Source organism: Poecilia formosa, unplaced genomic scaffold (assembly GCF_000485575.1).
Source record: "Poecilia formosa unplaced genomic scaffold, Poecilia_formosa-5.1.2 Scaffold143, whole genome shotgun sequence".
NCBI lineage: Eukaryota > Metazoa > Chordata > Actinopteri > Cyprinodontiformes > Poeciliidae > Poecilia > Poecilia formosa.
In genome coordinates this window covers 1469445-1487213 of record NW_006800082.1, presented here as the reverse complement: position 1 = coordinate 1487213, position 17769 = coordinate 1469445, and the positions used below count along the sequence as shown (strand labels likewise).

Here is a 17769-nt window from a genome sequence, read left to right as displayed (position 1 = left end):
AAAGAAACAAAGAAAGAAAGAAACAAAGAAAGAAAGAAACAAAGAAAGAAAGAAACAAAGAAAGAAAGAACATGTCTGACACACTCTGTGTCACTTGTTGTCAAGACAAACATATTTTCCCTGTGAGAAACAATGATTACAACTGTTGACAGAACTGATGCACACAGCAGGAGGCAGCTGACGTGGCAACATTCTGGTCAGAAATCAGAGAGGAGAGTGTGTTCTTGTGTTAGTGCTGGGGTGACTTATTGAGTCTGCTGCTGCTGACAGACTGATTACACTCAGAAGTGAACGGGGAGCAGTAATGCACCAGTATATACCACGGACAGGGAGGGAGGAAGGGATGGGTGCGCCACACCATCCCTGATCCAAACCAACGCAGCCACTGCCTCTACCACCACCAACCCACCCCACTCCCCTTCTGCATCAGAGAGGAGGGCTATCCCAGCTTCCCATCCTCCCAGGATCGTGATCTCCCCTCTGCAGTATCTCCTCATATCAGCTACCATGGTTTGGCCCTGACAAGGTTCACTTTGGTAACTTATCTAACTTTAACTGCTATTATTCATAAATATTTTTGGGCTCCAAAATACCACAAAACTATTTAATCATCATTTTTGTTTCCTAACCAATGATCTTTAGACATGTTATTTCTTAATATTTATATGGATCTAGTTTTATAGGCTTTCAGCAGACCATAAGGATATAACATCAATAAATTCCTCTAAGACCTGAGGCATGAACATTACTTCTCAGTACTGCAGAATAATGAATCTAAGAAATATTAATCCATTACTCCTTTTTTCTGCAGGATACAAGCTCCTCAGCACCATATACAAAGTTCCACTTTGAAGGCAGAACTAACGAGGTGTTTTTGTTCTCTAAGAGAATTACCAGTATTATAAAATTGCTTCTGCAAGTAAATAACTATAGCAACGGTGGATTTGTTTTGGTAGAGAACTGTGCTTCTGAAATATTCAGAGCTGCAGTTAAACCATCATCACACGCCTGCGTATGACACAGAATACAAAAACAAGCAAAGCATCTCACAAGGAAAAGCAGAAGAGGAGGACTAGGGGGTTCTGATATCCAGGATGTATAATATGTGCCGCTATTTTTGCGCATCGAGGCGCACAGACCCTTTCACACCGGTGAAATGTGGTGCTAAAATAAAGCCGACCCCTAACCTGCCCCTTCAGTTTTGGCATAGCAACCCTTGTGCAGAGACTGTATAAATCAGACTGCTACAGGATGTCAGGTCTGCAGAGGTTCGTGCGGCTCACCGCCCGCCGCCTCTCCATCTCCAGCAACCCTCTGGAAAGCACCTGGCTGCCCGGGAAAAGCAGCACGAACCACACGCACTGAACGGTTACCTGAACCGAGGCCTCTCCCGTGGCAACGTGGGTCTCTCTCGGGTCCTCCTCCGGGGGCAGGGGGAGGGGGTCCAGCCGGTCCGGCTCGCACTCTCCGGGGGGGCTGCTGGGATTCCTCACCACGCTCTCCCTGGTCCTCTGACGGAGCTCCACTCCAGCGACAAGCAGCTGCGCCGCAACAGGAAATTCACCTACCCAGATTTCAAAATAAGACACACTTTGCTGCCTTTATCATAATTTTAGTCGTCAAAACCAGATTTAAATAGTAAATAATGTCGGTGACATCAACAAAAAATGTTAAAATAAAACAGCCACTAAAACTAGCTATCTTGCTAATGATAAAATGTATCTATTTTGATTTCCAAGCGGCACTTTGAGACATAACTCTATTAAAAAAAAGGTTTTTTCAACATTGTCGTTACCTTTACAGTCAATTATTTTAATTTCAAGAGTTTATTAATAGATAAAATGCAGCAAAAACAACAAATTTAACAAATATTTACCAAGCAGCAGCGGTTGGCAGCTAACCTAGCTTCAGAGCGACAACCTACACTTTAGCTGCTAATTGATTTTGGTGCGTCCAATTCCTACGCAGATTTTCCGAGTTCCATGTTATAAAAAGTATTAGAGAGGAATAATTCCACTTTACTAAGGCCGACATTTTTTTTAATCATTGCTTATCGTGTTTCAAAATTCAATAAAGGTTCCTCCCAATACATCAGAATTATTTCAGTAGTTTATTTCAAAAAGAGAAACTTACACATTGCCCAAATTGATTCAAACACACAGAGAGACATATTTCAAGGGTTTATTTGGATCATTATGGCTTATTGCCGAAAAAAGACAAAATTGAGAAGGTTCACAAAGGAAGTCTTCTGTGTGATCTGCCTGAACTTGACGGAGGTCTTCATTTCAACCGGAGAGGATGTTGCGCTGGGGGGGTGTTTAAAGGATGGATGGTAGGATGCTTACAGCGCATGCGTAGATCTTACAGGCCTGCTGTAATCCCTTCTGTCACAAACGACCAGAGGATGCAATATGCTGTAATTAAAGAAATAAAGTATCCGACTAATTACAGTCTTCCACGTGGTTTACTTCCGTCTGTGTGTAACATCCGGGCGCAAATAAAAAATAAAGATGGATGATAAATCACAATATTTTTTTTTATTTCCGTTAAAAAACAACAACAAAAAAAAACAAAAAAAAAACAATGGCAGTAACTAAGACATAAAAGCCAAATATAGTGGTGGATCAACGTGACCAGGTTACATAGAGTCCCAATTTGAATCTGAAAATATAAATGTTATGTTTATTCTTTACATGAATCCTTTGAATATTATTGATAAAAGTAAAATTTGAGGCTCAGAAATTAATGTAAAACATCTCACATTTGAATTGTTTATAAGGAGTAATCTTAAACCAACATACGAACCAATGCAAACATACATTTCTAGGTGTAGTATCACTACATAAGAAATTTATTTGGCATGTCATTTAACTGTTTTTAAAGACTTTTACTGTGACACATTTTCAGTTTGTAAGAATTTTCTTCATAGTGACTTCGGTTGCACCACAAAATTTCTGGTGGTCTTCAGCTATTTAAGTTATTCAGTAATTTTTTTTACCAAGTCAAGTTAAGCTTCAGAAGCCCCTTTGATCAGTTCTGAATGTTATACTAATCATAATATGATTGGAAAGTTAATTTATTTATGTAAGTCCACCACCCAGTGAAACACATTATATAAATGAACAAGACAAAGACTGATGTTTTAGCACTTTTATTTCTCCTAATGAGGATGACTGTATGGTTAAATGTCATAAATTCATAAAATAAAAAGCATCTGTAAACATGTTATCACTTGGCTGTCATGGGCTGTTTTGTGTTGTTTCTTTTTTCTTTTTTTTTAAGAAAACTCTACTAAGTGAAAGTATCTGGATGAGTTAAAGTGTGGTTCACATCTTGAAATGACTGGAGTGAAACCAATAACTGGATATTTTCTATCTTGAAATATTTGAGAGCTGAAACAAGCTGTGAAAATGGCTTCAGGTGCCACCATGTGGTACATCATGCAAGTCATTTCCAGAACTAAATCAGGAATGCTTGTATTATCATGTCATGCCTCTCAACTTAACTAATTGTGCATCTTCAGACTGAAAAAAATTACAGCATGTGAAAACAAAGCATGTGAAATCTATTCAGCCACTCATAACTCTGTTTGACCCTGAAAAGAAACAACTGATGCCTTATTTTAAATGCCAGTAAATATTTCTAGACCAATTCTGTAAAAAATTTTGTATATGGCTCCAAATCCTCAATTTTTATTTTTTATTTTTTTTTTGTCAATTTCATTAATAATTGCAATTAGAAATTAAAATTCTTTCATAAACCCAAACAGGTTGTGTTATTTGAAAATAGAGAGGAGAGATTATTTTACTTCCACCTTCAGATCTTAAAGCTGTCTGCTTTTTTCCCAGTAATATTTTATCCTCTTCATCTGTTGATGCTCATCATGAAAGGGTAATTGTGAGACTTCAGTGGCTTTTCTGTAAATCATAAAAATGTTGAGAAATATCAAGAATAAAAATATAGTTCAATAATTACCTTTTCAATGATCTATATTACAAGAAACATACCTAAGAAATGCTCCACTCTGTTTTCCAGTCTTATCACTTCCAACAGCTTGATGATTTGCTTTACTTTTTTATTATTTTTTTCAGAGCAATACAGAGTTATAACTTAAAAGACAGAAATATCCTCTGATCATTTGCTGTTTTTTTCTGTTCTCATTTATATGAACAAGGGATATACCAATTTAGAACAGTGTGGGAGAGAAAGATAGAAAAAACCTTGTGCATAGCAGTATATACATGTGTATTGTTAAGGAATGGGGGGATAGAAAACAAAACAAAAGCACACAAAAAGGCTGATTAGTACATTTGATTCACTTTTAAAAAATAAATAAAAGAAATCAGAAAAAAGCTGAAGTATATTTAAAAGAGATTCAGTTCATAAAAAGACAAATAATAATACATAATATAATGCAAAAATACAATTCTCTTAAATTCAGTTTAATTAACTATCTTTAAAATTCAAATTGCAGTCATGTGAAAACATATGAATATTTAATATAAATTTTAACAGTATTGGGAAATTAAAGCAATATAAATAAAGTGAATAGAATACCATTTAATTTGTTCTATAAAATGTAGTAAAAAAAATAATAATCCGTTTCTGTCTGGGAAGAAATCAGGACACGATAAGATTCACTCCAACTTAGACCTTGACCTAGACTAGGTCAAAACTTTGACCTAGTCAAAGCCCTGATCTCTATCCTTTTGTGTGGTGTCCTAACTTTTTCACAACCATACATTGCTTCACATATTTCTAAATTTTTATTAACACAAAAGACACTACAAAGTTTTGAATTTCCTCATACACAACATGATATGTCACACATGCTAGAGAAGTGTAAATAATACATGTTTTTATCTTACTGACCACCCTGCACCTTTATGGAGATGGATGATAGGAATGTTAGAACTTGTCAAATGTAATTCTGAAATCTGCTGAAATGTGTAATTTTAGAGTCAGTGTTCCTGTTGTCTGAGCTTTTTACTGCAGTTTTCCAGGAACTAGTAATAATGAAAACCTGAAGGATACAATCATAGATGAGCCATAAACGTAGACGTATTCATACAATTTAAACTTTTTCACATTATGACCACTAACTTCAACCTATTTTTGTGCATTTTATGTGATAGAGAAACACAAAGTAGTGCGTAATTTGGACATACATGAAAGGCAAATAATAAAAAAACAAAACAAAACATGAGCAACCAATTAAAGGCACCTTATAAGTAAACATATGGAGCTGTTATGTTTCTGGACTCAGAGGATTTTTTTAGAGAACATAAGGGATAAAAACAGCATCATTTAGACCAAAGTTTAAAAGTAGAGTTAGGTTCCAAATCAAGCCTTCAACATCTCCCAGTTTCCCAGCAACTTCTCAGTTGCCAGTATGTTTGTACGTCATGCAAGTGAATGTGCACAATTGTCTGCTTTTTCCCACATTTTGAGTTGCTTATGCCATGTTGACCAAAATTAACTCTATGGGTCTCTTGACATTTAAACATAAGTTCGTCATATGAGCTTCAACATGGAAAATGTTTGAACAAGTTGTGATAATATGCCAAGTATATTATATTTATTTAGATTTTTCCATTTTGGGTCAAACTCTGTGCCATGTATATTCATTTATTATCTTCTTGTGTTCTGTTCTATGTATTTCGGTTTATCCTCTAGTTCAGTGTTAATATGCCCCCCCTTTGTTTTTAGTTTGTGTTAATTATTCACCATTTCAACATTTCCTCTGTATATAGCCTCAGTGGCTGTACGTTTCTATATTATTTTTACCTTCTTTTATTCTGGTTGTATTTTTGATTCACACTGATTTAATTTTGTTGAGCATTTATTTGTTTTACTTTGTACAGCACTTTAGTCAATGCAAGGAGCTGTTGGAAGGTGCTATATAAATAAAGTTTATTATTATTTTATTATTAATTGGTTAATCTGCCTGTTTTTCTTGTGCAAGTTCTATAGGTTTTCTGTTTTAATGATTAGACTTTCATTATGGTTACCAAAAGTTCCTGCCTGCAACTTTGGTCCTACTTTCAACATATAAAAACATGTTGAAAGTAGGACCAAATGCATGTAGTGCATGTAGTACTACATGATGCATGTACTACATGATCCATGTAGTACTACATGATGCATGTACTACATGATGCAAGTAGGAACCTTCATGATGCGTGTACTGCACGACTAACACTACATGCATCACCCTTAACCCATGATGACACACAGTGGTGGCAGCATCATGCTGTGGGGACATTTATTTATTTATTTTTTGGTGGGACAGGAAAACTGGTCTGAATTGATGGGAAATGTAACTAAATACAAGAAAATCCTGGAAGAAAACCTGTTCGAAGCTGAGGAAAACTTGAGATATAATTTAGATCAGAGCATATTTATGCGTTAAGCGGCCTAATCAAAGCCCAAATCCATGGCAAAACTTGTAAGTTGATGTTCACTGTTGCTTCCCATCATATTTGACAGAACTTGGGACTATTGTTTGAAAAAGAATGCAAAAAATATGCAATTTCTTAATATACTAAAAGTTGTTAGAGACGTACCCCAGATGACCTGCAGCTTTAATTCGCCTACTACAGGACTGCCCAAAGTATGGCCATATTATTTTGTTTGTCCCCAGACTACAAGTCAAGAATGTTCAAAATTTGACCAACAAAATAGAAAACAACTGATGTCCCCCAAAAAATGTGGAAATCATCTCTATTTCTTTTAGTAGCACAACAGTCCTAAACCATTTCTGTTCTTTATCTTTAATGATGTACAGATTTCATAAACATTTTGTTTATTATTGAGCAGGTAAATCTAAAGACATAACAATAAATTTATTGAAATTTGCGGGCTTTGGCCGTCTCTGCAAAAAGTTTGGACACCACTGGTCTTTGTGTTGGTCTGTTACATAAAATCCCAATAACACACCCTAATGTTTTTAACTGCGACACTGCAAAATGTAAAAAAGTCTTCATGAGTGCAAATACTTTTGCAAGATGCTGGGTAACAGATCTTTAAAAAAAATGCTTACAGTTTTTATTTGAGTTCACAAAGACTCAAAGTTAAAGTTTTGCACAAAGGCAGGCACCAAATGACCTGCTGCTTCATTTTGTATGATGAACAAGTTTATGAAGTTTCAGACACACTTTGGGAAGGAGCTGGCTGGAGTTCCACCTGACCGCACCAGGGAGTTTGTGTAGTTGGGGAAAGTTGTGTAGGATGGAGGGCTGTCCAGTTCAGAAGGAGACCCAATGCTGTTGCTGGACAAGTCGTCGACGGAGGGTTCCTACAAAACAAGAGCTTAGTGGTTTATCTGCAGTACTTTAAAAAACATCTGGATTTTTAAAACACTCTCAGATATGAAAGAAAGCGTAATTTCACAATTGAGTTAACAAAAATACAAAAATTGTGTCAGCTGGTGACTAACACTGATTTGGGAACACATTAGCATCGTCCTTCATTAAACTTTCACAAATCAAATAAAGGTTTCACAAATCTAAAGCAGGTTTTAAATATTCTGCTTTTAGTGAAGAATACTATAGTTCAGGGACAATATGGCTGAAAAATGTATCATAACTTGATGATAACTTGACTGACCACAAGTTATCAGTCAAGATAGATAGATAAGCTTTTTTGTTTTAAATATCTGAAATATTTCTAAACTGGTGGTGTGGTCTTTTGTGTTTTATCCACAATTTTCACTTCATGCCATTTTCTATTTTTAAGCAGTTATGAGGAACGATGGCAAAACCTTAAATTGCAGCAGCGGAAATTAGCTATTTGTTGCTAGGTAACCAAAGAGTGAGTGAGTTAAGTTGAAGCCAAAAACTGTAAATAAGCAGAGTGCTGAGAAGAGTCATACCTTTTGTTGGAGGACATAAAGGGAAGTTACTGCTTTTATCCCATTATGTTCCCTCATTTTGGGAAGCACATCATCTGTAAAGGAAAACATGTTACTACAGAGACGTCAATTTTAGCTGAACTCTCCAGAAATTTTATTTTTACCTTTCTGTTTAAGCTGTTTATGATGAGAATTACCATAAATCCTGGACTTTCTAGTTTCCTGTCTTGACCTGAGATTAAAAAACAAACAAAAAAACATTGGTAAATATGCAGTGGATGTACATTTGCATTTGTACGGTTGATGGACTACGGAGGTAAATTGGGGTCATAAAGTTTATTCAAAATAAAAAAAAGAAGAAACTGAAAAAAGTATTTTTTTTTTCCTTTTTAACAAACTTTATGACCCCAATTTAGCTCCATAATGGTTAATTAACAGTATCGCAGTTTACTTTTTAGAAGGAGTCCAGCATGCACACACTGTTACCAGCGTGATGAGGATGAAGATTCCTCCAGTGGAAAGCATGATGTACACGGAGCTTCTCCCTGGTGAGAAACAAGAGCTAATGAATAAATGTTTACATAAGTGAGGCTTGTTTATTTTAATTACCATTTTAACATCTAACCCGAAATCTGACAGTAAAGCTGCTTTTGTTACGACACATGCTCTGTCTGTGATGTGTAATCCCAAAAAAGGGGGACATTTCTATGCTAACCTCTCCAGCAGAGGGCACCAAAAGCTTATCAAAGCTTTGGTGCTCTGATTCTGGTTTGAAGATATTTGATTCACACTTCCAGTGATTTTCCCTCAGAATGTGTGCAAGTTGTAGTTCTAAGGATTTTTTTTTTTATTGAACAACCAGAAAGCTTTCAGCCCATCTTTCTCTCATGTTGGTTTCTTGGGACCATGTTTGCTAACAAGATTTTAATGGTTCTGGCATCAATGATCCACGTTGCAACCCTCTTCCTATCTCCTTTTTTTCTAGGGAAAAAAAGGAGGTGCAAATTTGTGAGAAAAATTCAGAAATTTTGAGATTAATGTCTGAAATTTTCCAGAAAGACAAGGAAACTTCTGAGCTCCAAAAGTCAAAAATTTGGGAGAAGAAACCAAAGAATTTTCAGCTTTTCAACCTCAGAAATTTCCACAAAATTTTTTCTAGAATATTTCTGAGATTGATCTCAAACTTTCTGAGTTTATTCTTGCCAGTTTTTGACTTTTGGAGCTCAGAAATTTCCAAATTTTTCTAGAAAATTGCAGAGATTTATCTCAAAATTTCTGTCTTTACTGAAGAACATTTTTGGACATTTTGAGCTCAGACATTTAAAAAATAAATTCAAGAAAATTTCTAAGAATAATCTCAAAATGTGGGGGAAATTTACTCTTCCTTTCTTTCTGTCTCCAATAGCCCTAATACGCCATCCGAGCATCCCTCTAATTTAATTGACTTTTCTGAGTCAATTAAATCTCATTTTTGGCAAAATACTCCCTTACCTAATAATTGTGATTTCACAAAGTAAATTTGGAGGAGTTTACTCTGTGAAATGTTTCTGGGTTTTTCACTTGAACTATTTGTGTCCCTGTAAAAAAATAATACTGGCCATGTCAGCATGTCTAGCATACAGGCTTAACTGACAAACTTATGTTATTACTTACTGTACACGGCCAGTCTGATTGGCAGGCTGGTCATGTTGCCCAGTGGGTTCTCTACGGTGCAGCTGTAGATATCCTCATCAGTCATCAACACTCGGCTGATGGTCAGGCACTTCTGATCAGGTGACAACATGAACCGTGTTTCATTGGCCAGGGGTTTCCCACCTTTAAACCATTTGTAAGTGGTTCTGGTCCCGTTTTCATGAGAACAGTTAAGGACAAAGTTTTCGCTGAGCTCCAGGACGGATGAGGCCTCCATGTGGATGTACGGCCTGGATATGGGCTCTGGGTGAGGGTGAGAGCAAACACCAACGCTCATTAATATAAACATGTACGGAAATGTAAGCACAAAACTTTGTCAATATTCTGCTATTGTCAAAAAAACACAATTTCGCAATTAATGGTGTTTCTATTAATTAAGAAACTGTATTAAATTACCATGGGATGAATTTGTAAGTCATTAAAAAACACGCAGTGCCATCAACCTCCAACTACTTCCTGTTTTCTTCTTTGTCTTTTCCACCAGTAGTAACATCCGGTTGTTCACTATGTGACTCGTGTGATGTGGAAAAAGCATTTCCATTGCAGTTTTGTGAAAAACTAATTTTGACACAAAACTTTATCGAAAAACAAACGTTTTCATTAAGCAAATTTATTTTCATAATTAAAATGTATGCATTTATACAGTTAATGGAAACTCTGGATACAAGCTGTTGAATTAGGTTAATCACTTTAAAGTGGATGGATATTTATGCAGTCACTTATTTTATGATATATATTTGTACTTATTTGTCTTTTTTTCATAGAAATCAGTTTTACTTCTGATATAAAGTGTTCAAATTAAGTTGCTTTGTCAAAAAAAAAAAAAATTTTGCTGCTTATGATAGATTTACAAAAGGAAAAAATTGTAAAACATCACAGGGGTGAATACATTTTTAATGTGCTGCACAATCCTTCCAATTTAGATGAATGCATTACTTTATCTTAAAAATATCAATAAGACATATTAAAGTTTATGCTCCCACTGCTGTGGTTGCCTTTAGGTAATAAATGTAGGTTTAGATACTAACAGATAACTTTCTCATTGAATAATGCGTCTCAAGCAGCTTCTTCTGTCTCTTATGAAACAAACATCTCATTAATGGAGGTCAGTGAACTCCCAGGATTCCCAGCATAGCTTATCCCACCTACAGTAAGACCAGAGCCAAAAACAGAATACCTCCATGACATTCAGAACATTTAAACATCTCCAGTTGGGATAAAAACTTTAGAAACTGAAGATTTTGTTTCAATGCATTGAGTTTGGGAACTCAGAAAGATTGAAAAATTTAATTAATCCTCAGTGTCATGTTTGAAGAATACTTAGAAGAAAATACATCAGTCTTATGCCCAGAGTCCAGAGTTTTGAAATTGAAAAAAAAAAAAAAAAAATTCAGTTCCATTCAAAACTATTTTATTGATCTCAAAGGGAAATCAGCCAACATTAATTCAGCAACTAATATTAATTGTAACTAATATTAATTCAGATTCTTCAGAGTTATTGTGGATAGTGATGGCTGTTGGCAGGAAATATCTCTTGTAGCAGTCTGTATTACGGAGAATATTAAGAAGCCTCTGAAGACACTCTATCACAACTGAAAAGAAGCTTTGATACTAAAAAATTTTTCAAAAATACTTTTCAGATTCCAGTTTCTTTTTCACAGTTTCAAAATATTTCTTAGCTTCAAATAATTTTGTTTTTCAGTTTTATTTATTTATTTTTCTATTGAGCAGATTTTATGGCCTGAATTAAGCTCCAAAGTTAGAACCTTGAATAAGTGATCAGCAGCTACACCGAGCTGTTTCTGACCCTACCATCCACAGTGAGTGTGATGCTTCCCTCTCCAGTAAAAATGTCGTCTGTGATGGAGATCTCCACGTCGTAAGTCCCGTCATCAGACAGTCTGAGGTTGTGGAGAAGCAGAGTCCCGTTCTCAAACACCAGAATCCGGTCTTGATACTCAGGCCTCAAGGTCCCAATGATGTCAGTTCCGATGGACTGGACCACGGTGACCGCCTTCTCCCTCTGGAGCTGCCACTTGATAACCGGCAGGTCGAGGCTGAAGCTGCTGTAGCGGACCGACAGGAGGGCCTCTCCCCCGACCGCTCCTCTGATCAGAGCGTTAGGGATGGTCATGTTGACGGCTCCCACCTCACCTGCAGAACAGCATGGAGAGTTTCACTGGACATTAGAAACAGTATAGTGGATGATGTTTTAAAATTCAAATTAGAACAAATCGCTTCTAAATGATATACAGTTGTTATAAACGGGATATGTCTCAAATTTTGCTGGACAGCAAATTATTCCAAAAGTTATTGCAATAAACGATATTATCGTTATTTTGGAGACAATTTTCAAGTAATGTAATGGGAATGACATAATAATGCAAGAACACAATCTCAAAGATCAATCAACTTTAAATTCTAATGAACATTTAACACTTGTCATCCAGTTTTTGGTAGAAAGAGAAAAATAATAAATCATGCAAATGGAAATCATTGAGCTTGTTTTAATTTGTCATTGATTTATTGCTTATTGCAACAGGTATAGTTATAATCGGTTTTAATTTTTGCTAAAAAGAGGAATTATCACTTCCATATTTATTTTAGTTTTAGCAGTTAAATGCTTCTGTACCAACAATGCCTTGGTTGGCACGTGATTTCTATTAAATCCAAATTAATGCACTATTATTCAAAACACAACACATCTGTAAGGGTTTTCAAAATCTAAAACACGGAAAAGCAGGTAGGATTTATCCAACAACTGTACAGAATAATACAGCTGTGTCACTCTGGAGCCTCATTGCTATGGTAACAGCTGTTACACTATGGGATGGGGCCACATGGAGCAACAAAAGTTGGCATTGTGTGTTCAGATTTCCCTTTTGGCAGTCCATGAAAAGGGCAATCCAGACACCAGGCTAGTGCTGCAGAAACAGAGCAGCTTAGTGACCCACAATAACATAATAACACGTAAACACAGCTGAAAAAATCTGACACTGCCACTTCTGATACGGACTGTGGAGAACAAAACAAGCAGTCGGATACAATCCAGCATCTCAACAAATGCTGACATTGTGACGAGGTAAAATAACTCAACAGGGTGTGGTGGAGAAAAAACTGGACATCTGTTGCTATTTTTATCATGTCCTAAGCATTTTATAAATTTAAAAATTTAAAAGATTTTAAATTTGTAATCTGTTCTCCCTGCATCATAAAACTCTTCCTGTAGTCGCTGCTTAAGGTAAGGCTGTGAAAGTAAATATGCTCTCATGCAACAGAATAAAAATGAGCAACATAAACATGCATTTAATATTTAATCATTGCTTTTTCAACGTATTATGGTTCTGACACAATAAGTAGTAAATAATTGCATGACAAATTAAAACAAACTCAATAATTTCCATTATATGACTTAACAGTTTTTTTTCTTGTCTCTCTTTTGACCAATAAAAGATAAAAGACTTCAGTCTTGAGTTTTGGTCTCAATTATACCTTGTTTTGAACGACAGCTCAGAGACCTCATAATTAATTTTATTTGTTGTTTCTGTTGTATTGTTTATTTATTTTGGATATTTAAAATGTCTTCCTGTTCCAGTGTTAAATGTTCATTAAAATTTAACGTTTATTGATCCTTGAGAATGTGTTCTTGCATTATTATGCCGTTACTATTATGTTACTTGAAAATGGTCTCAAAACAACAACATTGTCATTTATCGCAAAAAACATCTGGAACAATTTATCATCCGGTCAAATTTGTTATGCTGACTGGCTTAGTAGTTCAGTTGTGCTGCAAATTTCCAAGTATTTTATCCTGACGGCGTTTCTTACCTGAGTTTAAGCAGCCAAAAAATACGAGTGAAAAAATGTGGTAGATCTTTTTTCCTTTGGAAGGAGCGTCCTTCTCTGTCTGCATCTTGAGGAAAAAGCTTTGTTTTTCTCACAGACTGTCAGCATGATTTATGGCTCTGGGCAGGACGGGGGACACAGTCACTCATTCAGGCCAGCCTGGAACTGAGTACGTGTTGTTCTCCAAACGCCACTGTATAAGCAGAACAAAAGTGTGTGTGTAAGCGTCAGGGTTCAGTCAGTCTTGTTATAATAAAACAAAACTGCGTTTAATTCATGCAAACTCCGTTATGATCAGAATCAAACTACTTTCACAGCGCGAGCTTCAAATGCTAGCTGATTAAAAAAAAGAGAGAGGATTAGTTGTTTTGATACTGACGGACAGGGAGTTACATTACGGCTACATTATATTTATTAAGTGTACAGACCCCTGCCAAAATGCTAGGTTTTTGTTGACATTAGTTCTACTGGCACTAAGGCCCTATATCAACATAGAAGCTAAAGAGTTAAAGCTAAAGCACTAAATTCAACCATGTCTCAACAAGTGTTACAACACAGTACATTCATGTAAGTGGAGTATTCTTCTGTATGCCTCATTTGTTTGTTATTGTTTTGTTTTACCATTTACACAGTAATAAATATATTTTGTCAAATCTGATCATGATCAGAGGAAACAAAACTTCACCTCCTTCAAAATAAGAGCATGACTATAATCAGCTAAGAATTCTTAAAAGTCAGTAACCAAAACGTCAACTCATATGTTGAATATTATTAAAATGAAGGTTTACAAAGAGTTTTAAAGTTTATCTGGAAAAATTGACTTAGCTAAAACACTAAAGAGTTAGACAAAAAAATTAGCTCTGTCCAACATTGTTAAAATAAACAATAAAATGTTTTTTAAAAGTTTAATTTGATATAGGCTTGGCTTGGGTTGCTTGGTAACAGCCTATATATATTTTCGTTAGTTACCTTTTATCCTCCGATTATTAGTTTTTAAATAAGTCCGAATATCCATGCTGCCCGAAAAAAAGCAGGTCTGTTCGTGAAGACAAACATGAATATATGAGTAAGTGACGTAAGTGACCTGCCACTCTTTTTTTGCAGTTGGCCTGTGATGACTGGTTGATTTGTATGACTGACAAATGGAGATAGGAAAAAAAGAAAGTTGACCATTCTGAGGTTTAAGAAAAACAAGTCATTAGAGTCAGCCGTTTGTTGTTTTGCAGTCAGACGTTGATCGGGTCTAGCTGGCTCTCACTAAACTGTTCTTACTGCATTTTGTAAACAGTGTTCTTTTTAGTATTTTTATCTATATTTATAATGGTAACATTGTTGATGTTACCATTTTAAAATAACTTACAATTAAGTTGGCAATTGGCAAGGCTCAATATAATTTTCACAGGAGGCGGAGCACTGTTAGCACCTGCTGAACGTAACTAAAAAAGTTACTTTTAATGTAACTTAGTTACTTTCCAAATCAAGTAGTCAGTAATCTAACTAAGTTACTTTTTCAAGGAGTAATCAGTAATCTGAATAAAGTTATTTTTTCTAAACTAAAATTTGATAAAAGTCGACAAAAAGAATTTATATGAATTCGAGACTTCAAGGTTGCATCATCACCAGCAACCAGTGAGAGGGAATTCTGTGTTGCTTAGCAACAGAAAGTAGTCAAACAGAAAAAAGTTCCCCAGTGAAGACAGCATGCTCGCTTGTTGATGTTGTTGTTTCTCTGGACTATAACCACATCCAGCTGCTCTTTGTTCTGATTGGTTCCTGGTCCGTCTTTCCCAGCATGGCGGAGCTCATCCTGTGTGAACCTGTGGAGCTCTACAACCTCCTCAACCAGACCCGGAAAGTGCCGAGGCTGGCCGAGATCAACTACCTCTGTCTGATTGGTGAGATTTCAGCTGCAGTTGCCTGGGTTTCTGATGGTTTTATTCATTTGTTCCCATTGCTTCATTGAAACTTTTATGTTTCTTTTCTAGATGCCCAGGAAACCCACGACTTCTTGACAAGTCATATTATTACAGCCAAACATGTGAAAATGGTATGACATCATGTTTCTGGCTGTCTGTCTTCAAAAATTTATTTTACAGCAAAAAAGAAAAAACAAACATATTTTGTTTATATTTTTAAATTAGAGAAACACTATTTTGGTTTTCATGTTTTGTACACTTTCTGCAGTAGTATATTTGGATCCTATTGAAAATTACATCAGAAAAAAAAACAACCTTTTAAAAATGACCTCAGCTACATTGTTCGAAAATATGACAGTGTATTAAAGCCTCTGTAGAGAAAATTCCTGCCAAAAAAAAACAAATTTTCTTGAAAAAAATAAAATAAAATAAAAAAAATAAATAAATTCTGAGTTTGAAAAGTTAAAAATATTTTACTTTTGAAATGCAGTAATTTCAGCGGGGGTTTTTTCTTGAAAATATGGAAAAATTCTTATATAGAAGTTATACACTGGCAGCTTTAAACTGAAGATATGATTGTTCAATATGAAGAGTTTTGTGCATGACTGATTTTGCCTTTCACTTCATATGATGATAAACTGCAGGCTGGAGATGGTACGTTCTACCTGCCAGATGCAGTGCAGCTCGACACCATGCAGAATGTTGTGATCTATGACGCCACCACAAGCTCTTTAGAAGAAGAAACAAGTAATACTGGAGCATCAGTAGCCATGTATCGGTATAACTTCTTCCCACACAGCAGCAGATGTTAATCATCCTCACTATGATTTTAGGTAGGGCCATTGATTGTGCCCAGGAGCTGGGAAAATCCTACTACCGTCCAATTCGAATACTAGCAGGAGGCTACAGGCTGTTCTCAGCTATTTACCCATTTTTAAGGACTGAGAAGACTCTTTACAACATCTGGGTAAAACTCACTAAGACAGACTGCTTTATTTTTACACATCAATCATTCAGGAGGAGTCTCAGTATTTGTTCAGTCCAAAGTTCTTCATTTGCAAAATGAGACAGAAATCCATACGGTAAAACAAACAGATGAAACGGAAAAATGTAAAAAGAACACATGGTAATAAATAAACCTAGGAAAAAACAAGATGAAAAGGTTAAAGAATTAAAATCCATATATACATTTAACTTTAAAGGGAGAATGCAAAACAATAATAAAAGAAATAAAATTTAAAATATGTGCTTAGATATATAAGTTTAAAAACTAACATTTTAAAAAATACAGTATGAAGTCAAGTAAATTATAGAACATAAGGCAAAAAACATAAACTTCTCAGTTTTTAAACTAATTGGTGCATAAGGTGTACTGATTTATTTATTGGACGATTTATGTATACCTGCTTTTATTTTAAATTTGTCAGTTTTGATCCTCCATACTTTCTATATGTATATAGACTATAATGTGTGGTTTTAGATTCAACCCAGAAAGGTCTCAGTGTATATCAGTGACGTGCGGTGAGGTTCATTGCTGGTGAGGGACTGACTTACGACTTATATAGACACCATGCATGTTATTGGACGTACGGAAATTTCGCGCAGGCATACAACGCCATGTCATCCATAGCCGCGTTAACTCAGTGAAACTTTGAAATGTAGGTATTAATTTCGTACTATGATCCACAGCAAAGGGAAAGAGGTATTCTCCACACTGAACGCAGACTCGTTGCCATAGCAACCGACAACAATGCCACTTCATGTTTTAGGATTTAACACCAAAAAAACATTCAAGAAATTTGCACACAGAACAGAATATTCAGTATGTTGTTGTAGAACGTTTTAGGCTTAATATTTTATTAATAAATAATTGCTGTGGTAGATTAGCTACCGCTTCTACTTTACTGAATTATTTAGACATACAAACTGTAGCCCACAAAACGCACATATCATTAAAAAAAAACTAAACAAAACATCTTATTGCGGTCTTACCTTTACTTATCAATGAAATCCATGCACCGCTAATTCTGCACAAAAATATCCATTCATCCAAAGCCAAGTCTATCCTCGGCATGTCTTTTCTACTCCGTTTAAGAATCATCACTGTCTCGAAGCAAAACTTTCAGCTCTGGTGTTGTTCTTCCTTTATTTATTATCTCCTGCTTCAATTGAAAATCCACTTTAGAAAACTGTTTAAGTGTAGAAATGTAGTCTTTCATGTTGAGGTCGGAAGAGAGAAGAAAACAAATCGCTGTACTTTATTTATTTAGTGTGTAGCTAGCTCCATGGCTAGCTCACAGTGTCTTACTCTGCAGTTGTGGAGTCACATTATCTGGGATCATGAGCGCCCCCAGCGATGAGGGAAGAGAACTGCCTGCCTCCCCTCGAGTCTGTTCTCTGCCGTTTCTGATCGTTCCTCTACAGAGCCTACGGAGCCCCCCAGGGGACATGGGGATTTTTTTT

The 17769-nt window shown here is 35.8% G+C and overlaps 3 protein-coding genes across 3 annotated transcripts in view; 1 reads left to right on the top strand and 2 right to left on the bottom strand.

The window, feature by feature from the left end:
* Window positions 1–1535, bottom strand: part of LOC103145550 (calpain-5-like) — a 33004-nt gene extending 31469 nt beyond the window's left edge. The window contains exon 1 of the mRNA XM_007563010.2: window positions 1374–1535. The gene's annotated coding sequence lies outside the window, so the exon portion shown is untranslated. The remainder of the gene's footprint in view (window positions 1–1373) is intronic.
* Window positions 1536–7030: 5495 nt separating this feature from the next.
* On the bottom strand, window positions 7031–13558 carry LOC103145539 (hepatocyte cell adhesion molecule-like). Its single transcript, XM_007562994.2, has 7 exons — window positions 13373–13558; window positions 11357–11698; window positions 9506–9787; window positions 8304–8397; window positions 8017–8084; window positions 7874–7947; window positions 7031–7297 (listed from the first exon to the last, which is right to left on the bottom strand). The coding sequence occupies exons 1-7, from the start codon at window positions 13455–13457 to the stop codon at window positions 7148–7150; spliced, it is 1095 nt and encodes a 364-aa protein (XP_007563056.1). The 5' UTR covers window positions 13458–13558; the 3' UTR covers window positions 7031–7147.
* A 1504-nt stretch (window positions 13559–15062) lies between these two features.
* The window catches only part of styxl1 (serine/threonine/tyrosine interacting-like 1), a 6759-nt gene continuing 4052 nt past the window's right edge, over window positions 15063–17769 (top strand). The window contains exons 1-4 of the mRNA XM_007563009.2: window positions 15063–15285; window positions 15376–15437; window positions 15951–16053; window positions 16140–16273. Of these exons, the coding sequence (XP_007563071.1) occupies window positions 15183–15285; window positions 15376–15437; window positions 15951–16053; window positions 16140–16273 (402 nt within the window). The 5' untranslated portion in view covers window positions 15063–15182. The remainder of the gene's footprint in view (window positions 15286–15375; window positions 15438–15950; window positions 16054–16139; window positions 16274–17769) is intronic.

Coding starts and splice junctions, on each gene's coding strand:
- LOC103145539 (XM_007562994.2), bottom strand. CDS start 13,457: ATGCAGACAGAGAAGGACGCTCCTTCCAAAGGAAAAAAGATCTACCAC. Junction 8,085..8,303: donor TGCTGGACTCCTTCTAAAAA/GTAAACTGCGAT, acceptor TTTTAATCTCAG/GTCAAGACAGGAAACTAGAA. Junction 7,948..8,016: donor TAAACAGCTTAAACAGAAAG/GTAAAAATAAAA, acceptor TTTCCTTTACAG/ATGATGTGCTTCCCAAAATG.